The sequence below is a fragment of the Rhinichthys klamathensis genome, unplaced genomic scaffold (genome assembly GCF_029890125.1).
Source record: "Rhinichthys klamathensis goyatoka isolate OS25496 unplaced genomic scaffold, OSU_Roscu_1.1 h1tg000281l_1, whole genome shotgun sequence".
Lineage (NCBI taxonomy): Eukaryota > Metazoa > Chordata > Actinopteri > Cypriniformes > Leuciscidae > Rhinichthys > Rhinichthys klamathensis.
Window position 1 is genome coordinate 5,571,797 of NW_026606800.1, and position 18,892 is coordinate 5,590,688.

Here is an 18,892-nt window from a genome sequence, read left to right on the forward strand (position 1 = left end):
TTATTTACTGAAAATCCTCTCCAGTAAGGCTGAGCCTCCATGGTATGAAAATATATATTGTGGGAACGCTATAAAGTGTCTATCATTAGAGATTATGAGTCAACACTTTAGTTTAGAGTCCATTCCTCACATAGTTGCTTTTTAGCATGCATATTACTGGGATATTGGCTGTTTTTTTAGTACTTATAAAGCACATGCCTTATTCTGCATGACCATATTTTACATCCCTTAATCCACCTAATAGCTAAACTTAACTACTAACTATTAATAAGCAGTAATTAGGAGTTTATTGAGGCAAACGTCGTAGTTAATAGTTAAAATTGGACCCTAAACTAAAGTGTGACCAATTTTGCTATATGGCTTATATCACAGTATGTAAATATATCCACGTAGCGCAGTGCTACTTTAAAGTTATAGACACTTTAGAGTGATAAACATGGAAGCTTGTTTTCACCACGGTAAAAAAAAAGAGGACATTGCGGATTTTTATCACGCAATTCGGACTTTATAACTTGCAATTGCAAGTTTATATCTCACAAATTTGAATTGCGAGATATAAACAAAAAAAAAGTTAGAACTGTAAGATAAAAAGTCACAATTACCTTTTTTTTCTGTGGCGAAAACAAGCATTCATACTTCCATTATTATCATCTATAAGATAAAAATACATATTGGCTTATCAGCAGTGGTTAAATTGGGCCGGGGCTCTCCGGGGCTCAGCCCCGGCACATAAGCCTGCTCGTTTGCAGTCAGTTGCCTACTGGAAATTATGTCACACACAATTTGATGAAAGTGATGCTTTTGAAAACATATTTCTGACAATAAATGAAAGATTTTTGAAATGGCATGTCTATTTTGTCTCGGCGGAGCTGAGATGAGAACAATCGGAACACGGCCGTATTTTTGTTCAGCTGCTTAATCTCGTTGTCAGTCGACCATGATCGCGCACCGCTCGCGCATGCGCATCTGACACGGATAAATGTACGCAGCAATAATGAATGTTCCTGGGAGACCGTGGTTGCGCGGGATGTGGATGTTCCAGAAATGTAAAAAAAAAAGTGCCCTGGCCTTGAATGACAAGGTAAGGAAAATAAGACTAAATCAAAATTAAATAACCAGGACTAGGTTGACCATGTGATTTTTCTCAGGAGATGTTTTGAGCATTTTACTTCAGATACCGGATTATCAGCAAACTGCCAAGAGAACTGCTAATTTAACGTTAGCTGGCTACTTAAAATAAACTAGCAATCTATTCAGTCAGCATATTTGTATTTGATCTGTGTGAATTACAGAAATATAAGACTTGCTAGACCTCGCCATCTCTGTTCGAAATCTGCAATTGCAGTTATTCGCGGAATTATCAACTTTACGTGGGTTGTGTAATGAGGCAACCACTGGAGCCAGAAATCAAAACTTTGCCTTTTTATGTGTGTGTGTGTGTGTGTGTTGTCGTAGTAAAGAGAGAGAATGGGAGAAGGAAGTTTGTATGAGGTGGACCTGGTCACCACAGACCCAAATCTTCTCAGCTGTTGCTACTGTCATATGCTGCACTGTCTCTCCATGTGGCACATTATGTTTGGCACATTGTATGGGTCACTCACTATATCATAACAAGGTAATACAACGTGTAATCAAGTGATGACTGATTAACAGTAATGTAAATGCTAAATGTCCTAATACCTGTTGCAAAGTAAATGCTCTTAACCTTGCAGTTTTTCACATATCATGTAATACTCAATTTCTCCATTTCTTTGCACAAAACTCTCCAGAAAGTGCTATTTAATGGTTTATTTTTCAACAAAAAAAATCCCTGGGGGGCATGCCCCCGGACCCCCCTAGGGAGAGCACCCCCACATAATAAATCCCAATTTAACCCCTGCTTATCAGTATCAGCCAGATTTTAATAATTAGCGCATTCTGTTCCTCACACAAAACCATCGTATAGCTTCATACGACTCATAAGAGCATGAATCATAAGGACAACTTTTATGGTGTGTTTTTGTGTGTGTGTGTGTGCGTGTTCCACAGTAGATACAGGTTTGGACTGACATGAGGGTGAATAAATGATTTTTAGGTGAACTATCGCTTTAACTTACTCTTTGAGGAATCCCAGATGTAGCTGTTCAGGATTTCTCCCAAGACGTAGTAGACATTGATCAGAGCGGTGAGGCAGATGAAGAAGAAAATTCTGGCCATGGGCCCGATGTGCTCCAGCAAAGGATAAACCCACACCCCCGTCACGCTGTGCACCCAGCACATCCTATGAGAGCGAGACAGAGAAAATCTGTTACCTTTGCACCCGTGATCTGTCTAATGTGTTTGTCCTTCTGTCTGCTAAAGCCAGCGTTTGCAAGGCTGCAGAAGCAGTCACCACACTGTCAATGTGTCTACCATTCATGTCTGTGAATGCTAGACACTGCTCTTTTTGTTACGATGGAGTGCTGCTTCAATCCTTTTTTTGTTGCTAGAGCAATTTGAATGCAGTCACATGGTTATAATCTACAGCCTGACAGTCCGTTTATGTAATGGATTGTGTCCGTTTAATCTACTCCTGCACTCATAACCTTAGCTTTAATATTTGATGAATATTAAAGAAGGCCCATCTACCTACTTTTCAAATGCCTTGTTTTCTCAGACTGTATCTGGAAGGTAATCCTCATGTAAAGCTGCCTATGGATTTAACAACTGCAGGCAAGTCTTATTCCCGGACTAAATAAAAAGCAATGCCTAATCAGCTTAATTTAGGGAAGGGAAATAAGACAGAGGTGTGTGCTGATAATCTTGTACTAAAGGTGATTTTGACAGACGCCTCCTACGTGCCGTCAGACTAGTTTAGTTTGGCTCCAAGCACTTTCTTAACATTGCTAATTAATCTGTTATATGCAAGACTAAATAAATCCTAGGCGGTTTATTTTCCAAAGGTTTCTGGGGCACTGAAACTGGGGTTGTATCTTTCCATGAATTGTGTACAAAACAGGGCTTGAAACTCTTAAAATATAGCCTCAGGAGGTCTGTTTTATTAACTGTTACCATTTATTAAATGTACAATTTTTTCCAACCCTGTTGCCAATTTGAGACTAATTGGGTCTAAATGTAAAAGTCCTGATTTATGTGATCTTGTTAATTTTTTTTGGCCAAAAAATGATGATTATATTATATACTGTGCATATAATGATTATGAATATGTATGATTCGTCTTATTTATTATGTATTAAATATAACAACCTTATATTATATTTATTAATCATAATGATTAATATTTATTATTATTGATGATGATAATATATTTATTAAAATATAAAATAACTATTAGCTATTATTCATCTTGTTTATAAATTTTTACATTTATTATTAAAACTGTTTCATATTAATATTATAACATATTATTAATAATAATATTAACAACAATAACAATTTAAATACACATTTTTTGTTTAGTGCTTTTCACAATACATGGGTGATTCTATAATTGCAGGTACATTTGGTGTCCAAAGTCATTATTTTTTCTGCTTTTTTAAATGGTTATATTTTACATTATTTTAATAATTTGTTACTCATTGTCATGGATCACAAGATGTTACATGCCATAACAATATACTATTTTCTGTAAAAAAGTGTCTTATAGCTGAAAATCATGATTTATAACGTAATATTTCATTTATTTTATTTATAAAAGCCCGAAATAGTCATTTTCCCTAATCCTAATTCTAGCCTAAAGCTAGTTAACCAACTGTTGGTTTGTAGTTATTGATAAACTTTAATGTTTTATAAGGGGAAAAACCATTTTACAGGGACACGTCTCCATTTTAAGTGGGGATACAGACATTTCATGCGTTTAAAACTACCTCCCTTTGCTAGGTTCATTTCATGTTAAATGATAGTTTACATGGGATTTGTGCCTCTAATGCTTTTACAATGTAATGTGAGACCAAAGTTTACCCTATTCATGGAAAGTGCCAGAATTCAAGCAAATTAATTACTGTGCAGAAAGACGTAAGGGAATGATTTGGAGGTCATGAAGATCAGGTGACCAGATGTAATCTATCTTTTGATTGACACTGTGCTAGAACAATGCAAAGTCAATTTCCCCTGATCATCGTACCTTCAGGGAGTCCTTTGTAAATTAACCCAGTGTGATATTAAAAATGACTGTGCTGGAAGGAGAGATTTACCACACAACATATCCCACAGCAAATGTGCACACCGCCAAGAGTCCACAGGACCTGCTGGGATATCGATGGTGTGTTGTTCTCATCTCAATTATGATGAAAGGAAGAACTGTTGTGTGCTGAAAAGGACATAAATACAGCACAGTTAGCTTTACAAATGATTCTAAAGCACAGAATCTCATCAAATTTCAATGCACTGGCTCTTGCAAAGACAAATTGTCTGGGAAGTTTTGAAATGTTCACTTTCTAAATGCCCTTTCACTGTAGATTGATAGTTTTTATATGCAGTATCTGTCTTTTCTCTGTTACTCTGATATGCTATATTGATTAGCTTATAAATAAGACATAAGTTTGAAGCTCTTAACAAATAACCACCTGCAATCAAACTGCAGCTCTATACAGAAAATAAGTCATTTCTAGGATACTCCATTACGTAGTTCCTTTAATAACGCCAACGGATTCTAAGATGGTTAATGCGAGAGGGCCAATGATAATCATTACAAACTCAATTGTTAAAATGTAATTTACAAGTGGAATGGGGTCACCTTTACATCCGAATGCTAATGAATCTGCACAGAATGAAACCCAAATCACAAAGTGTTGCAATAATCTGCTTAAATCATCTGATTTTAGTCAGATTTACTGAATCAATAGTTCTGTCTGTCACTGCGCCTGTATCGCATCTTGATCAAACCCAATTGACATCTTTTTCCAAACAATGGATAATTCTTTCTATTATTTTATGTTGCTTCACAAAAGCCTAGATCACAAACTCTTGTTGATGAGGACATTTACAGTACATAGCAGAATAGCAGAACTAAGCAAGTGGTGTATGGCAAAAAAAAAAAAAAGTCTATGACCATCTATGCAATAGAGCTGTCAAACAGCAATTTTTTTTCAGCCATCCCGACTAACTCGCCGTTCCACCCATCCGATCACCTGTGGACCAAGAATAGAACGGTTACACAACTTCAAGCAAATTGCTCATCAAATAAGATACAAGAAGTGAAAAGGAAGCTGGGTGTGGACTGAAGCCGAGTGTTTGACAAACAAGCTGACATGGTTTCATGCAGCTGAAAAGATGGAGGAATGCTAGGCGAGCCAGGCCTGGGCGGGAGCTTCTTTACCATGTGAGTGATGAGAATGGGTGAGCTATCATCATTATAACCATTACTACCATTATGCAAGCCAATACAAACATTTCAAGTCAAGGATGGTTTCATTTTTACGAGAGTGCTACCATGTGCATCGTGCATGAGACAATATGCAGACTGATTGCTAAAAGTTGAGATGATGACATAACATTTTACATTAGGTCAGTATTAAAGGCTAATCATTTTAAAACAGACGTTTATTGTGTCCTTAAACGGATAGTTCACTCAAAAATGAAAAGTCTGTCATAATTTACTCACACTCATGTCGTTCCAAACCCATTAGACACAAATTAAGATATTTTTAAGATATGTCTCTCCATTGAAAACTTAAAAGCTCCAAAGATGTTCATAAAGGCGTTGTAAAATTAATCCATTAGAGGTTTAAGTCTTGTGAAGAGGTATGATCGCTTTATATGATGAACAGATTTAAGGCTTTTATTTACATCTAGTGTTTAAGGCTTTTATTTACACTGTTTATAACAGTGATCGACTTATACATAGAGCACATCACATATGGTAAACAGAAACTCAATGTATGTATTGATCATTGCTGAAATGCACTCTTAAAAATAAAGGTTCTTTATAGGCATTGAAGAAGATATTTTAAAGAATGTTGGTAATCAAACAGGTGATGGTAGCCATTAACGATTGCCATTGCCAATGGCTACCGTCAACTGTTTGATTACCAACATTCTTTAAAATATCTTCTTTTGTGTTCACCAGAAGAAAGAAACTCATACAGGTTTGGAACAACTAGAGGGTGAGTAAATGATGACAGAATTTTAATTTTTGGTGAACTATCCCTTTAATGTTAGCTATCATGGGGTTCCTTTCATTGCATGTTCACTTCCACTGTTAGTCAGCAGATGGCAACCTTCTTACATGAAGACAGTCAAAAGTCTCGTTCCCTGCAGATTTGGCCTCATTCGACCCCACGTCTGTGCTGGAAACGCCATCCAAAAGAAAGACTTATGAGCCTTACCGAAATTACATGACATGTTGATATTCTGATATGCTTTTAACATGCCACCACAGCTCTTATTGAACCCGCTTTTGCAACACATAATCATATTTCCACACTAAATAAAAAGCAGACCACATTTACTGGGCTTTCCCTAGATATGAATGTGCCAACCCGCTTAAAACTGGGATGCTGGTTGTTTCAGTCCTTAGCGTGTTGACGTCTCATCAGATCGGCAGGTCTGAACTTGTCTTTGACAAGTGTCGGGAGTGAGATGTAGTCAGTGAGAAAGCAGCTTTTTTTGTGTGTGTGTGTGTGTGTGTGTGTGTGTGTGTGTGTGTGTGTGTGTGTGTGTGTGTGTGTGTGTGTGTGTGTGTGTGTGTGTGTGTGTGTGTGTGTGTGTGTCATCCTGTGACTGAACCCATGAGCTAGTTGCCAGTTATGAGTCACATTACTGCTAACCAAACAGATACTGTAATGTTCTAGAAAAGCAGCCACTGTCAATCAGAATTCATATACTGTAAGTTGGTTGATCAGCTCTGATTCACTTTGACTCAGTTTTCAGCATGTAGTGTAGTTGGTGTCTTCACCAGTGTTGCTCATGTTTACAGAGTATCATAAGCACCTCACTGTAAAAAATCAAGGCAGTGTGATGCATTTTGAGTCTTAATATCTGTTCTCAGTGTCGCTATTTTTTAAAAGTCTACCAGTTTAGGCTACTTGTTTCGACTAGTTTATCCAAGTTTAATTTGTTTGTTTGCTAAAGACAAAATGTCCCAAATAGCATATAAATGTATGTAAGTGTCAAAAAGTACTTTATGTATAGCACATATCAGTGGTCAAAAAAGATTTTCAAAATGATTCTTCTGTTACTTCCTCCTAAACCTAAGACCTGTTTGACGACTATCATCGTCATTGAGGTTTGTGTGTAAGTGTTGCGGTCTATGTGCATCCTTGTGCAACTTTAGCACCTAATGCCTTTGCTTTGCAATATGTTTTCTTTAGATTGTATATATATATATAGTGATGAAAAGTGTGAAATAAAATGTTTTTCTCCAAAGCACATTGGGAACAATTATTTGCCCCCTTTTATTAAATATTTTTTGTAACCTCCTTTTTCCAAGATAACACCTCTGAGTTTTCTCCTATAATGCCTGGTGAGTTTGGAGAACAACTGACAAGAGATCAGAGACCATTCCTCCATACAGAATCTCTACAGATCCTTCAGATTCCCAGATCCATGTTGGCACTTCTTCTCTTCAGTTCACTCCACTCATTTTCTATAGGGTTTAGGTCTGTGGACTGGGATGGTCATTGCAGATGCTTGGTTTTGTGCTCACTGCTCAGTGACCCATTTTTGTTTTGATTTTGATGTTTGTTTTTGGATCACTGTCCAGTTGGAAGATCCAAACATGGCCCGTTATAAGATTTCTAGCAGAGGTTGTCAGGTTTTGATTTTTTATCTGTTGGTATTTGATCGAATCCATGATGCCATGTATCTGAACAAGATGTCCAGGACCTCTTGCAGAAAATTAAAACCACAGCATTAAAGACACAGCAGAGTATTTCATTTTACACATGGGGGACTTTTTTATCCCTGTATGAACCAAACCCATATTAAGTGTTTGCTGGCAAAAACCTATTTTTTTTGTTTGGATCTTCCAACTGGACAGTGATCCAAAAACAAACATCAAAATCAAAACAAAAATGGGTCCCTGAGCACAAAACCAAGCATATGCAATGGCCATCCCAGTCCACAGACCTAAACCCTATAGAAAATGAGTGGGCTGAACTGAAGAGAAGAAGTGCCAACATGGATCTGGGAATCTGAAGGATGTGGAGAGATTCTGTATGGAGGAATGGTCTCTGATCTCTTGTCAGGTGTTCTCCAAACTCATCAGGCATTATAGGAGAAAACTCACAGATGTTATCTTGGAAAAAGGAGGTTGCAAAAAGTATTCAATAAAAGGGGGCAAATAATTGTTCCCAATGTGTTTTGGAGAAAACCATTTATTTCATAATCTGATTTTCCCCCCACTTTCAAATATTTTGCTTCAATAAAAGACCATCTTTGACCATATTTATCAAGGGGGCAAATAATTCTGACCAGCACTGTATATAGGGCTTGACATTAACTTTTTTGCTCACCCACTGTGGCAATATATATATATATATATATATATATATTTGTGTGTGTGTGTGTGTGTGTGTATCTATCTATATCTTTATATGAAGACTTCAGATGCAAAAACCTCTAAGTGCCATCTGAAATTTTCTGCATTTTTATCCAGCTCGTATATTAGGTTCAGTAATTTCACTTTAATAACAATTAATAGGTAATTGTCATTGCCATTAAAGTGAAATAACTGAACATAAACATACAAGCTTGATAAAAAATGATCATTCTAGAAGAAAATTTCAGATGGCACTTAGAGGCTTTTGTATCTGAAGTCTTCATATATATATATATATATATTAGTGCTATCAAGTCGATTAATTGCGATTAATCACATCTAACAGAAGACAAGAGGCTTAAGCCTTGTCAGTATAACCAGGCATAAAGATGGTTTTACAAACGTGTTGTGAGACCCCTGCATTCTGTTCCCCAACACATCCTGTGTGAATGAGTTTATGACTCATTTTGTGCTGTCTGCTCTCAGTAAGTCTGGTTTGACACGGTGCATTTAGTGGCTGCTAGTCTGACTGCAGGCTAAAAAGACATTAAGTTGGTACATGAGATGTTTATTGTATAAAGATTACTTTGTCATTAAGATTGATAATATAAAATAGCGTGCTAATTAAATTTTATATGTACATTCAAAGGATAATCAAGCTGTACACAATGTACTTACTTTTACCTTCTTCTTTTTTTTTTTTTTACCAGTGCAGTAATATTGGATACTCTCTCTAAACCTTTGTGTTCTCTATTCTTTTTGTGTGTGCATGTGTACGTCTTTCTTCACCATAATGATTTTTCCCTAATCGTTAATTGCCCTCAAATATTTACAAAACATGTTAGCGACAAGTTTGAAAGGTTCAGAAAACCTTTTCATCGGTTCCCAGAAGCAAGTCAGGGAGTCGAAGTTGGCACTTGGATAATAGATGGTTATTCTGTTCATTACGGTGATTATAGTCTAATTGCTATAATGCCAAACCTCTGCAGAAAAACAAAGAACGTATGCTTCTAGAGGTGTGGAGATGTGTCTCGGCACGCATGTAACATTGAAGTATTCTCGAAGGAGCTCATTCACCCACACACATTCCATCCAACAAATCACAGTGAGGGCTAATCATTAATGCCCCGCTATCAAAACTCCTCATGATCTGCTGGAATGGCTCTCAACCTCTCCAGGCTGATCCTGAGAGACTTGTGGCTGTACTTGAGCACTTGAGCAGGCAGCAGAGATTGCCGTGGGTTTTGAATCTGCATACCAATAAGTGAATTGTAACTAGCAAAAACATTTTTACACAAAGATGACAACAAAGAAGGCCAAAAATGTTTAATCGGACACAGTATGAGGCCTAACTTGTTAAGGATTTGCCATTGCTCTTTAGAGTTCTTTATAAAATTCACCCTAGTGGCTGATGCTTTTTCAAAACGTTTGTGTTAAGTATTAATATATTTTAAAATGTAATTTATTCCTGTGACGGCAAAGCTGAATTTTAAGAGTCGTCAGAGTCACAGAGTCGTTTTTGTCACTGCTTAATATTTTTGTGGAAACTGAGATACATTTTATTTCAGGATTTTTTGATTAATATAAAGTTCAAAAGTGGGTGGATGGATGGATGGATGGATGGAAGGACGGACGAACGGACGGAAGGCCCAGAGTGGCATGTTGTTACTAGTGTTATTATTTTTAAATTTAATAATGATTGTAATTAATGGGGTTTTTATTCCATGAATTAGATGTACATTTCAGGCATCTTCACTTTAATTAAAACCTATAGGTTAGATGAGTGAAATCATTCAATTTGCATTCATAGTGTTGCTATTATGACATGTTATCTTCAATTAAAATACGGGCAAATAAATATATAAATACTCATATGCCTATAAGTCTCAGAATAATTTTACCTTTCAGATAAATCTCTTTTACAGGGATTCTGCATTATCTGTCATTGGTTATTCAATTATTCAACTAAATTGCCAAAATTAATTTAGAATAGCTTAGTTGATTATGTACATTGTTCTTAAGGGGGGCATCTTCCCCCATGTTACTCTGTTATTAATGTTATTGGCTCCACATGACCTCTGGCATAAACCACACTACTATCGCTTCACTTTATTAGTTTCTTACTACTTGACTATCTTCATCATAAAACGTCTCTCACACTTTCCTTCACAGACCGAGCGCAGCCTTGCTTCTGGGAATAGTGTTCGGCTTGACCCCAGGACCCTATCTTCACATACATTGTGTCTGTTTCATTGGAAATTACCATAATCATAACCTCACATGCAATTATAAGTTGTGGTTATGGATGCATAACCTGCCAGATCTCAGAATAGACCAAATTTGGCCAATGTGGGAAAAGCGAGACTAAGAGAGATTATATCTGTGGGTGCAAAAAGCTAAAGCTCCAAGAACAGCCCTCTGCCTGCACGGTGATCGCACTTAATCCTTTGTGATCAATGATAAGCTATACTTTAATGCTCACTGACACTGATAGTTATTTCATGATATGGAGAGCTCCAGATGAATATGCTCATTGGCAGAACCTTTGCCCAAACCTCCCAGCTCCCGGAGTCTGTTAAGCAGCACAATTCCTTGGTTTTGTTTTCTGACAGTGGTGAGACGGCGTATGCGAGGATTTGATTCACAGCTGCGTCTTGGTTGGGAATCAACTCAACACTCTGTGGTCAAAGTGTCAAGGCTTCAGCTACTGCCATTAGCATTTGGCTCTGGTTTGCCATTTTGTACTTGAACCAAGGACATAGGTTGTCATGAGGGGTATAAATATATATCATGATGCATTGATTTGGTAATAAAAACTCAATGCATTGATTACGGAATTTAATAATCGATTATGATGACTATAATAATACCCTATGTTTTACAGACGCCGCCTCAGATTACTTTCACTGAGTTTGGGTTTCTGCATACCTTTTTATTCATACATGTCTGAATCCATTTGACCAAGCAGTTGTAGTTTTCTTTCTCAAATGTGATTTATTTATTTATTATGTTTATTCTGGAATATTTGCACTATATACTTAGAAATTTGCTGTAAATTGCCAGTAATATATAGTTATTAATTCTACAATGTAGCTTGAATTAGCGACACAATATTAACTTTTTTATTAGATTAACATAAAATTACACTACCATTCAAAAGTTTGGGGTTGGTGAGAATAGGCTGCATTTATTTGATCAAAAATACAGTAACTCAATAATATTGTAAAATATTGTTGCAATTTTAAATAAAATTTCTATTTTAATATATTTTAAAATGAAATGGATTCTTATGATGACAAAGCTGAATTTTCAGCATCATTACTCCATTCTTCAGTGTCACATGATCCTTCAGAAATCATTCTAATATGCTGATTTGCTGCTCAGGAAACATTTCTTATTATTATCAATTTTGAAAACAAGTGCAGCTTAATATTTCTTGAAAGTACAGAAAATGTTACTGTCCCTAAACGTTTGAACGGTAGAGTACATTTTTGGTGTATTATTTTGTCTACATTCGACTGCTTTGTGAGTATTTATATATTCAGCAGCATATTTTTGAAAATAATCATGAATCATTCAATAATCAAATGGGACTGAATCGGATTGAATGATTTTTCATGATGTATAAGGAAAACAATCGTAATCAAATTGAATCAGTGTCAACCATTTACATCCCCTTTTGTCATTACTAATCATTGCTGACAAAAAAAAAAAAAAAAGCATATAGGATATAGAAAATAAGCCAAAAAATGCTCTTCTTGGAAATCCAGAGTGATTATTATTTGTGTAAAGAAAGCAGACTTGTTCTTTTTGAAAAGACAAGACAAATATGATTAATGGGATGTCATAAATACACATACTACAGCTTGTTTGGTATTGTGGATAGAGTTACTTGTGGCAGATGAGCCAGTTGGTTTAGGGCCCATGATTCACTTTGCACTGCCGTCTTATCACAGACCAGCTTGCCCCGACCTGTCAAAGCATCAGAGCCCAGTGGAATCCGAACGGGAGATATGCGTGCTAACTGTGCAGCGGGCCGCCTGATAGAAGGCTCACAGAGGGTATAGTGTGACGGAGAGAATGCTCCCAAGGTCGGGTGTTGGGTTTCCCTGCTTAACCTCCCAGGCTGGTTGTGACATACTCCCCACGGTTCCCAGTCAACATGGGCTCACATGACCTCTTAGCCCTTCTCCCCTTGGCAGCGTGAATCCCCACTAAATACCTCCCTGAGCTGCACCGCAAACAGCCACTACCACAAGCAGAGCCTGTTTAGGTCCCCGCTCAGCTGGATGGGTATCAGTAGATTTGACCTGACGGTGCATTTTTTTCCCGCTTGAATGTGACCCAGACTTGTTTTATTTTAGCTTGTGTTTGTGGGCCCTTGTCTTAATTTAACATGGCAGCTCTCTTTCTCTGACCACCAGGCTAAGAAGCTCTTGGAGTCTTGTGGTTTTGGCAAGCGTGCCTGGACTGTCTGCGGAAAATCCCCTCCAACAAAACAGCACAACTCACTCAGAGGACCCTGAACTATAAGCAAGACAGGCCTTTTTCAAACACTCCCAGGATTGACTCCATATCCTCTCGTTCCAGTGAAAGTGTTGCATGCACTTCAGATTGATGCCGCTCGAGTGTCAAACACTCGCTCTCTGATAGCAGAACGAATGGTGAGATACAATTACAGATTGACAAAGGTAGTATTTTTATGATATGTAATCTATTATGTTATTATTATTTATTCAGTCTTAATTGTACAATTAATATCATTCATCACCAATAATCAATATGCATAAATGATTTATGCTTTAAATAAATGATAATTAGACTGCAAAATATATGAATGAGTTTATTATTATGAATCAACAATCACAGTTATTGTTATTTATTTAAAATATTAATAATACAATTATTAATAATAATATATTAATTTTAATATAATTGATAATCAATATGCAGAAATGATTTGTATTTGTTTTAAATAAATTAGCATGAAAAAATATGAGTATAAGTTTCTTCTTCTTCTTCTTCTTCTTAATATTACTTTCTATTAATTCATTTTCCAAACCGCTTTAACCTTTGCTGGGTCACAATGATTCTGGTGCCATATTATTATTATTAATAATAATAATAATAAACATAATCTCTGTGGTATTTTTTATTCAGTGTCTTACTTATTACAGTGTCTTATTATTCATAAATAATAATTATTATTAATATTTATTTATAATGCATGTTGTTATTTGTTGCAATTGAATGATTTAGATAAACAATAATTTAAAATGACCAATTAACATTTATTATTATTATTATTATTATTATTATTATTTATACAAAGTTGTTTTGCAATGTATGTTTTTCATCTTTGTTTTGGGGTATATAATTTTTAAGCTACATTTCTTTCTTGTAAATGAGAGTATTTATCAAAACAATAAATACATTATGTTACTTATAAATACTGTTGTTGTCACCTTGTCCATGATAACAGAACAACAAGCCAGAAAATAACAGAATTACAAGCCAGAAAACTATGAGCAAGTTTTGAGCAAGACCAAGTGCAGAAGACTCCAGCAGCGTAATGCGTGAGACTACTTTTCGATGTGAGGAATATGACGAGATTTCACAAGCTCATTATGCACTGCTGATCGCACTTCACTGGCAGCCTGCTATACCAAAACTGGTGTGAACACAGATGTTTCTATGCACAAATTAAAAGCAGGGGTTACTGTCGAATATACTCCAAGAATTCTGAGCTAGAGATGTTTTCCAGCTCCTCCAATGTCAAAACTTCTTTGCCAACTTTGTCAACAATGGGCAAGAAAGCAAACTAATGGCCGTCTTTCACTGGTTTGAGATGGGTAAATATTTTCCCAGTTGTTAAGGATGAGCTAGCGAGCCAGCTATGCACTCGTTTTAATGACGGGGTTTGGATGGAGGAACTTCACCTAGTAACTTTTCCAGGCTCAACATGGCAACTCAATCATGAGTGCAAGGGTGACATTGTACACCGCCATGCCTTGAAATATTAGCGTCCAGAAAAATGGACCGGCAATTATTGATCTTTATAAAGTAATCCGCCAGCACTTACGGAAACCAAAGGAAATAAATTAACAGAAAGCACTTCACAAGACTATTTGCCAGTAGAGAATCAATATCATTGAAAATAGTAGTATTTGCCTCTTTGCACCAGTTGTTTAACACTTTGGGTTTGTTCTGTGAAAACCCAATCTGTCTCTTGATCTTAGCACAATAACACATCTGTTTCCTCTGCTCCATCCATGTAAAACCAGTTCAGACCACATTGAATCCCATTGACTGTCAGCTGAAACCTCCCGGTTCACCCTGATGATACGCACATGCACAGCTAATAATTTGAAAGAATTCACCACTGACCTAAGTGTCTGCTTTTACTCAGAAAGGTCAAGGTCAAGCCAAAAATGTAAGTGCATGATATTTTTAGTTGGAGTAGGGCTACAATGTAAATATTTAAACATCCTTATAAGGCTATGTTTACACGGAAACGATCTGAAGAGAAAACGCAAAAGTGGCGCTGCGTTATCACTTTTTATTCTGCGTTTAGACGAGCGTTATGGGTGGGAAATCCGTGTGCATATGGTGACGCAAAAGTGTGTGAAATTCGATGTAGTATGCACTCCAGGCGGCTAGGTGGCAATGTGAAGCACAACACCAACACCAAGTCCGCGCCCTTGCGTACAACCTTCACTGTCTACAGAGACCATTTCTAGCAGACTTTTGCGTGGAGCGTTTTTAAGATTTCCACTCTGGAGGGTGGTTTCACTTTTTTTGCGTTTTTAAGCCCCAAAAACGCCTTCGCTGTGTAAACGAACGGCACATCCGACAAAATATTTTTACATTTTCACCCGGGAGCGTTCACGTGTAAACAGGGCCTAAGTCTTGTTTTCAGAGAAATCCATCTAAATAATAGTGTAATTTTTAATGCTTAAAAAAAGAAGGAACAAAAATATAATGGGGTAAGGAACAAAAATTAAACAAGTTTTATTTTTCTCACTGGCAAATTATTTATTTATTTTTTAAGCATAAATCTCACTAAAGTTACATTTATCTGAAAACAAGACTACGGCTATGCTCAGACTGCCTGCAAAAATCAGATTTTTTGCATATCTAGATTTTTTCCAGAAGTGTTTTTTAAAAGTCTGGATTGCAAAAAAAATTTAAAATCTGATTCAAAACTGTGTAGCCATTCTGGATTGCAGAAGAATAGGATGCATAAGAAGGCCCTGTCCCAGATGGCACCCAAAGCACTCACGGTATTCCTACGTGTCCACACTTTCGTGACGTAACTCAGCTTTGACTGTCGGGAAGAAGTCTGCTGCGGAGCTCGCTTCAGTGCGGGTTCGGCAAAAGTGCACAACGAGGGCGCATATCGACCGCAAAGGGGGCGCTTGGGAGCAACCTTCTTAAACCTAAAATGACAAATGGGACACACTACGGTCTCATGGACTTAACGCGCACACGGCAGCCATTGCAAGTCCACAAGACCTTAAGTGCATTGAAGTGTGCCATTTGGGAAAGTTCAACATTCTTACTCAAGCAATAAAAAAAAGAAACAGAAATATGATGTTTATCTAGTCATTTTTGCTTATTAGTATGGTTGAATTAGATAGCAGCAAAGACATTGGATAATAAAGTGAGATTAAATACATGAAGTATATTTGTGTTATTTTAATATTGATAAATAAGAATTTGTGCACATTTGTATGTTTAAAAGTTGTTCATATGTAAATAATTGACATTTTACTGCTGTCAATATGTCTATATTGAACGTTTCAGTGTGTATGAAAACGTAAGTAAATGTATGGTTGGTAGAACCACAACTTTACGTAGAAAATACACACAAAAACTCATGAGATCACATTGAACAATTTGTAAAAATAAATCATAATATGTTTTTTCCCTGTCTGCTTGATGAGAGGCAGTTGTGTTTTTGCGTTTGAACAGAACGCTGGATTCTGCTGGCAGTCTCTAGGGGAGATGATCTCTTGTTATGACAGGCTATTTTGGCTCAGTATATGCCTGGCACAGCTGCAGGGATGCTCTCTGGCAAGCGTGGATACACTGCTGGCATGATGGGCCTTTTTATTTCCCTGTGCCAAGAAGTGTGTGTTGGTTTGGTAGCTGCTCTTTGGCCTATCACATGACAGGATGCTGATCTAGGCTTAATTTGTCCCTCAACACTCTAATGCAGAGCACTGATCCTGCTTTAATTTGCTCTCCATCACGGCTTGCTTTAATTTAATCCATAACGCATTAGGACCTGACCATTGTAATCAGATATAATCAAATAGCATTTGCAAAAATCCAGCTTAAGAGCCCTTCAAAAAAAGCCTGTCAAAGCCCTTCGATGTTGCATGTCTTTTTGGTTTTCAGACAAAATGTAACAGGTCTGTGAAAACATCAGGATATTATATTAATTTGACTTCACTATGCTAGGTTACTTGCAACGCAGCCTCATTGCATAAGACCTTAGCACATTATGTCCTTAGTAAGTGGCTGGAGGCTTGCCAGACAAAACAACCAGATCCCTCCTGTCAATCTAGAGCTTTAGTGAGTGAGATGGTTGCCAAGCAAATAGATAACGCTAACACCACAGCACAATGACAGAGAAAACAAGAGCGGCAGCTCTTTAATGCGGAACAGCGTACATGGTTAAATCACAATGAGGGGAATTTACAGAGATGCTGTCATGTCAATAGAATGCTTTTTTAAAGTGTTCTAACAAGCATTCGTGACCAATACAGCATTTGCATTAACAGACACACTTGAGACGTACCACCCTTTTCACTGTTTCATTGTTGTTACGTTTTTTTTTTTTTTACTTTTTTTTTTTTTTTTTAATTGTAGGGCTGCCAAAGACGCTAATGCACTAGCTAGTATCATTTAAAACTCTGTAACAGCTTACTTTTTTCAGGACAGTATTATTGGTATTTAGTGGCATTTTCACATTAAAATAATGTATTAGTTATTTTTATTTGATATTAGATAGTATTGAAATAATAGTCGTTCATGTTTTCTGGTTTTGTATTTAGTTGCACTGTTTTTTATTATAGTACTACGTTTTTTTTAGGGCTGCCAAAGTTAATATGCAAGCTAAAATGTTTGTTCTAAAATGTTCTAGTATTATTGCAGTCTCGTGTAATGTAAGAGAGTTGTAAAGGTTTCAAGGTGTATCAAAAAGTTGTATCAAAAAGTAATATTGAAATAATTTCTTTGTTATTTTTATTATATTTTAGTTAGTCTTAAAGTAATTTTCTAGTTTCTTATTTAGTTGCACTTTTTTTTAGTGTTTCGTTTCTATTTTAGTCCTTAGTTAAAAAACATTTACGGCCGCCAAGGTTAATATGCTAATTTGTATCATTAAAAAAAAATGTTTGACACTGTGTTTTTTCAGCACAGTCTAGAATTATTGCTATAGAGTAGCATTTTCATATTTAATGTAGAGCTTTATAATCTATGTATTTAAAACTAATCCTGAAATGATGTATTAGTTATTTTTATTTTATTTTAGTTAGCATTTAAGTCATGTAAAGTTTTTTTTTTTCATTTATTTTTTTATTTCAGTTAAGAAAAAAAGTTTTCCCTCAGTTTGTTAACAATAATAATACTGACCTCTCCTTTGTGTTCAACAGTGCAACCAGTGACTGCACTACGCTCTTTGCAACAAAACTGAGACACTGTTTTTCTCTGCCAGCCTGATATAAGCGTGCGTCCTCCGGCGATGCATGAAAGAATCGTTCTATGGAAGATGACGGTGGCACTCTACTGTGGAAAATGCCACAAAAATGATGATTTATTTTGCTTCACTTTACTTCATTGCCTATGAGGAATGGCAAGCCATGGGACAAAGGCTTTTGCAGGGAAACCTCAATAGCCATAATGAAGGGGAGCCTTGTTTTAACATGTCATTAAAATGATTCTGCATCTTGCAGCATTCTGGGGAATTGCAGTCTGAGCTTGTACGCTACCAGTACCCAAGTTGGCAACGACCACCAGGTGGCAATCTGTCAACAGCCTGACTTATTTTTACATGAATGGAGACTAATACATTCAATAATACACATATGAATCAGGGTCTGGCCATTGCAAGTGATTACTAGCCTGCGTAAATTGTAATTTCTAGTTGTCAGGCAGCCATTTTGGTTGGTATACTTGGCCAGTTTAATAATTGTGGGTAGTTTTCATCCAGTTTATGCCAGAATAATATTGAATTTAGGTGTATTTTATCATCACTTACTCCATTGACTTGGTTTGGACAAAAACAGTAGAATTTTTTTGTTTTTTTGGGGGGGTTTCACAAAAGTCATACAGGTTTGGATTGACATGGAGGTGAGTAAATGATGAAAGATTTTACCAATATTTACCAAAGTACCAATATACATAATTTACAGTTAGATAAGGTAA

General features: G+C 36.5%; 1 protein-coding gene across 4 annotated transcripts in view; it reads right to left on the bottom strand.

Annotated features, from left to right (window-relative positions):
- The window catches only part of aig1 (androgen-induced 1 (H. sapiens)), a 135,356-nt gene that overhangs the window by 100,451 nt on the left and 16,013 nt on the right, over positions 1–18,892 (bottom strand). For 2 of the 4 annotated variants that reach the window (XM_056269286.1, XM_056269285.1), the window contains exons 4-5: positions 4,173–4,288; positions 2,097–2,260 (exon numbers count right to left, since the gene is read on the bottom strand). In XM_056269286.1, the coding sequence (XP_056125261.1) occupies positions 2,097–2,260; positions 4,173–4,288 (280 nt within the window). The remainder of the gene's footprint in view (positions 1–2,096; positions 2,261–4,172; positions 4,289–18,892) is intronic. The other 2 variants (XM_056269288.1, XM_056269287.1) reach the window with 1 other exon arrangement.